This window comes from Geospiza fortis, unplaced genomic scaffold, assembly GCF_000277835.1.
Source record: "Geospiza fortis unplaced genomic scaffold, GeoFor_1.0 scaffold53, whole genome shotgun sequence".
NCBI classification, from domain to species: domain Eukaryota; kingdom Metazoa; phylum Chordata; class Aves; order Passeriformes; family Thraupidae; genus Geospiza; species Geospiza fortis.
The window spans coordinates 1638700-1644535 of NW_005054305.1; the positions used below are offsets into that span (position 1 = coordinate 1638700).

The 5836-nt window shown below is 36.8% G+C and overlaps 1 protein-coding gene across 1 annotated transcript in view; it reads right to left on the reverse strand.

The window, feature by feature from the left end:
- The window catches only part of ROCK1 (Rho associated coiled-coil containing protein kinase 1), an 82696-nt gene that overhangs the window by 6619 nt on the left and 70241 nt on the right, over window positions 1–5836 (reverse strand). Inside the window, exons 28-31 of the mRNA XM_005418282.2 lie at window positions 5395–5465; window positions 1581–1669; window positions 392–470; window positions 13–274 (exon numbers count right to left, since the gene is read on the reverse strand). Coding sequence (XP_005418339.1) covers window positions 13–274; window positions 392–470; window positions 1581–1669; window positions 5395–5465 — 501 coding nt within the window. The remainder of the gene's footprint in view (window positions 1–12; window positions 275–391; window positions 471–1580; window positions 1670–5394; window positions 5466–5836) is intronic.

Sequence of the window (5836 nt, forward strand, 5' to 3'; positions counted from 1 at the left end):
ACATGAGTATACCTTTGCATGGTGCAATTAATTCCTCCTTTTTATCCAAGTGGTCTCTGTGGCACTTCACATGGCATCTTCGACATTCTAGGGCAGCAGGGGGTTTAAAGACATGCCAGAGAGGTTTGGCACAGGCCTCACAGTTGGCTGGGAAGTGGTATAACGTGGGAATAAATTCATGGCCTTTGTGATTTAGAAAATTTGTCTTCTCTGCCGGCTGTACTGGTTCTACTTCCAAATCCTTCCTGCATTCCCCCTCATTAGCATAGAGAATCTGAAAAAGAACACTGCTGTGTTACTGTTGAAGCACTAAGTACTTTTATACCCTCTTCAAAGAAGCTACCACTTTTTCAAGAGAGTTAAATAGACAGGAGAATCTATTTATTTTTACCTGGAATATTTTAGGAATTTCTTCAGTTTCAGCTCTATATACATCTCCTTGAGTTACAGGCCGGACATGAAACAGCTTACTAGATTAGAAGAAACATTAATCAGAAATTGCTAAAAAGTTATGTATGGTTCAGAACAATTATCAAACTGCTTTGAAGTTCTCAGAAATTATGCAAGCAACAGAACCTACTTCAACACTGCAATATGATTTTGGGAACTAATTCATAAACCATACAGATTTTGTCTACCCACATAAGACCAAAATAATTCACAGCATGGAAAGAGGGTTATCTTACAATGCATTCAAGATCCATCATGGTAAATTTACTTAAGATAAAGGCATTCAAATACTTCCTCAAAACACCAGGAAATCTAACATTATTGCTAGAAAAAAATTAGTGAAAACCTGGATAAAAGTAACCATATTAAGTAGAATACTATCCAGTAGTTTTTTACTAAATCACGTTGATGAACAATCTATGCCAAAACATCACAAAAGGAAATCTGGGGCACCAGCTGTTGAAAAAACTATTTAAATTGGAACAAACATCATGTGAGTCAAGACTCAAGTCCACCTCTCCCAAGATCCTGTTTTCAACAGTGGCTGTAGCAGATGTTTATGAAAACAGAGTATGAAACAGTTCTAAGAAAAAATAACTCTTTTCCTGGTTATGAGCAATTGGCAGCTGAAGCACTTCCTGAGTTTCAGAGTCCTTCCAGACCACTGTAGTCCCTGATACATCTATTCATGAATTGTAAAACCTTTTTTCAATTACTATTCTGTAAGATCCCATAATGTCAATCAGCTGTTCAAACATCACAGTCATGTACCACTGAGGGGCTTCAGTGATATTTGATACAATTTTCCTCATGTATAACCAATGTAAGGGAATCACAATTAATATATTTTACCACTTTAAACAGAAAACAGCTGGAAAAATTAGAAATGCTTTGGACTAGAATAGCAATGATCCTTTCTCTTTTTCTCTAACTTATAGCAATCATAGGACAAAGTACTGTCCAAGTTCTGTTAATGGTACACTAAAATACAGATAGACATTTTCCAACTTGTATGGGAAATTAAAAATTTATGGAATTTTTATTTCAAGCTTCTGGATTTTCTATCTGCTATTTCACACACAACACTCTTTTGTCAATTTGTATCCAAAACTAACAATGACTTTACTTACTCTATATCTAGTACCATAGATGGATTAGACTGGTCCTTGTCTTTTTCGTCATTGTAGAACAGTATCTTTTTACTGCTCACCACCACATACTGTGGAAAGAAAGGGTAAAACAGTTGAAATCACATTTTAAAAAGCAATTAGTTATCCTAATATATCCACATGCACATATAAAGCCAGAGTAAATGAAAGGTTTCAAATTAACATCAGGAAATATTCAAATCATCCTGAAGGCAGCTACACTACAGACAGCTGTGCTGTGCTACAGTTGCAGTGACTGTATTGTTCCTGGATCACTCTAAAATGCTTGTGATGACTCTGCAAGTCCATCTGTACAAAAACTCACAAATTTCAGTTGCCACTGGCAGGTCACTAGGAAATTTACTGTATCACTGAGAGTGACAAAAAGCAAAAGCTATCACTTATTGATAATGTTGTAAAAAACTTCTCTAGTTCTACAGGCCTGCAGGACTCACTGGTACTTCACACCAAACTGCTGGTAGGCTAAAACAGAGTCCCATGACTCCTGCTATTTCCTACACACCCAATTTAATGGACTGGTAAAAGGAATCAGCAGAAACAGAGGTCTGGTACCCATGGATACACTGAGATAGTTAAGATCAAACACCTCTACCCTAAGCACGTCCCAGTAAATTCAAGACTGGAATTCCCTGCCTGCTGCTCTTCACTGGGAGTTGCCAGTCTAACATCTTTGCTGGAACTGTCCAGAAGTATAAGCTCAGTGACAGCTGTGGCTGTTCCCTCCCCGGAAGTTTGAAATGTTTTAGAAGGAACTGTAAGATACAAGACACTAAGGATGATTAAAAGGAGGTAAATTGTCTACACCGATCTCCAGATTCACATAAAATATAACCCAGAAGGACAGAAAAGCATGAGAGTGAATGCACCAATAGTTCATCTTGAGTCCAAGTACTGGCAGGTAACTGGATGGATTTCTGCACAACTGATAATTTGAATAAATGTCTACTCCTTCTATAAAGGGAGGTTTCAACCTCATTTTACACAGCACTTGAAGCTGACCTCAAAACCTGAGTATGAAAGTCCCCTTAAGTTTATACAACAGCATTTTTAAAATGTGCTGTGCAAAGTGTGAGCTACAGTTGTAAATCTCAATTACTGAAATGCATCTTAAAAAAGCCATGAAATGGCATTTTGTCACAATTCCTTAATAGAAAGCCTGATCAGCTTGAGTAAGTACTAAGTGTGAGCCTCCTGTGATTTTTCCCATTGAAGAAAAAGACTGTACTTCAATTCCTTTATCCACTCCAATAGCAAACTAATGCCTTTTTCATCTTTGAAGTGTGCACCTCCACCTTTCAGAGATAAGAGCAAGCTCTTCAAATGACAACTATCACAAATGCCAATTCTAACTGTAACGGAATTCAATTATCACACTACAGATAAGCCTTAGTGAAAGAACAACTTGACCTCATAAAAAAAAGTTATGCACAACAGTGTCAATATCCTGTTGTGAACATATAAAAAAAATCTTCTGACAGTAGTTCTGTTCTACAGTGGCTTTTGAAGGATATTTTATCATCTTCACTGGGGATGAAATGAAGCTCCAGAAAAAAATAAGGGTAACCTATTTCAGTGTTAGCTTTAGGTGTAACAAGTGTTTCTTCTCAAGTAAGATTTCCACGCTCACCCCTTTCTAACTTAAGCGAAATAAGTCAGAGGGAATCACGCAAAAACATCGGTACTACGGACATTTGAGACAGAAATGCAGCAGCTCAAGTTGTAACAATTCAGGCATCAATCCAATTACACTCCTAATATGATTTTGCTTTTCCTTTAATTTAATCTGGGCATGCCTATATTTGAGGTTGCATATACCTCTCACTTTCACAAAACTGAAACTGCAGGAGAATTAGGAAGAGAAGCACCTGAGGAAGCTGACCACCTCCCAGCTTGTTCAGCTACAACAGTAGCCGAAACAAGTGCAGTTCAGTTCAGGCAACAGAATGCACATGTGAGTGAACACAGTCCCTCACTATTGTGTCTCACTGATATGAGCCTCAGCTAGTTAAGGAACCTTATCAGTACAATTTATTTCATGACTGAGCCATCCATCTGCAGCTCAAATTCCTCCAAAGTGTGAGCGCATTCAAACTAGGGAAGTGTTGGAAAAGAATGGATTAAGTGCCTAAAATATCTTGAGGCAAGTAAAAATGCCTATACTGGGCATGCCTGAAGAAATTCTGATAGTCTTTCACTGGAGAAGCTGCATTTATCATGAGTTTAAAATTTCATTTGTCAGAGAATGCAAAAATAATCTCCATTTTTACAAAACAATCACAAAAGGGTACTTAGAAGCATTCTGACAGAAAAATGACACAGTATTTTATATAATCCAGAACAGAACAAAGCTACCTGACTTGTGCCAGGCACTGTCAATTCTATAACAAGAGGATTCAAGCAGCCCTAGCAATCAAACAGATCTACAGGAAGCATCTGCCATTTGGTTTTGTTCCTGGTGGTGAGCACCTTTTTTGTAGGTAAAGCACCTTCTCTTTCTGTATACTTTTGCTGTTAATATTGCTGGTTTTATTCTGCTTGTCTTAGTCTTGCTTTGTGCTTTTAGTAAACGGCTAACTCAACCCATAAATTCTGCTTTTGCTCCTCCCTTACTCAAAGGGGTGGGGGGAAGGTAGTTGAAATAGGGCAGAACTTATCACTCACTCCCAGCAAGCCAGAATAGGCGGTGGTTTTAACTTACAGACAAATCACCAAGGTCTGATATTGGTGTAAAAATAGGCAGGTCTGGAACTCCAACACTTGGAGTGTATAAAAGAAGGCCATGGACACCCACTGAAAATAGCAGTACTTCAAAGAAGGAGCACAGCAGCTAAAGACTCAATACAAACCCTCAAGTGCTTCTCTGACAGGAATCAATCCCTTCTCCTTTAAATTTTATAGGAATCATTTCCAGCTGTTGTAGAATGTGAATATAAATAGAAGCATTTGAGAAATACCTTTCAACAAGAATTAGAAAGTTACTTCAAAAGTGTGAATAATAACTCAGTAGTTCCCAGTAGCAGTCTTTTAATATAAGGAAGATGAAGGAAAATAAACTGTTTAATACAATTAGCTTTTAAATTTTTAAAAATTCTAGAGACCATGTTCACTTTTGTATTTAGTTGTTCTAAAAGATGATAAAAGGGGGGGAATTGAAAAGTCAGAAAAGATAATCAGAAACTGGTTCTAAGTATCTCAATTTGAACATTGGATGTTTCAAAGAAACAGATCATAACCTTTGCAGAGGCTAAACAAAATTGCTTTGCTTGGAGTGGGAATTCTGGCACAGAGATCCCGTTTCTTAGGGTAAATCAGTTTTTTTTTAAGAGAAACCTATCATTTTAAAGGTAAGGGAGACAGAAACATCCTTGGAAATCATATGTAGCAAGTTAGAGTGTGATGCACTCTTCCATGACCTTCAGAAAATTTAAGTGTGGTATTCCCTACTCTGTACTGTCAAGTTGCACAAAGAGGCTCTTTTTCAGTAACAGAATTATAAAGATGCTTACTCAAAGAAGAAACATGATTTTTAATGGTTCCAAGATGCTCATTGTAAAGCATTTCCTCCCCTGTTGCAAATTTGCATAACGTCATTACTAAAGGTTTCATACTGAACTTGAATTTTCTTGGGTTTTTTTTTTCTTCAATAATGTACATACACTAAATTACTCTTAATTATTTTGTTTGTTTCTTAAATACGAGTTGTAAAACCAATTCACCACATGCCTAGAAACTTTTCCAAGGAAACTGAGGAAGAAAGAAAAAAAGGCATCTGTACCTGTTTCTTCCAGCCATGCCGCCTTATATTTCCCTTGTTTGGTACTGAAAGCCAACCTTCAAGTCTTGATTCTGGTTTTAAAAAATGCATATTTAATAATTCTGTGTATTTATAATAATAAAGCAGAATAGCACAAAAGCAAACTACTACTAGAAAGGAAGATGTACTACATGCAGTAATCGGCAATTACCTATTCAGCAATGCAGAATAAAAAGCACAGCTAAATAAAATGAAGATATAAGCATTTAATTCATGCTTCATCACAAGCCAACATCTGATTACACAGTTACTGCACAATAAAAGTAAAGCTGTTTTCCTTGATGCCAACATCTAACACTGTATGCAAATAGTTTGCAAAGAGCCAGGCAGGAAAGACTTTGCTTTGAAAATATATTACAGTTTAAATTAGGAGATTTTCAATGTAAACATAATTTAACATTCA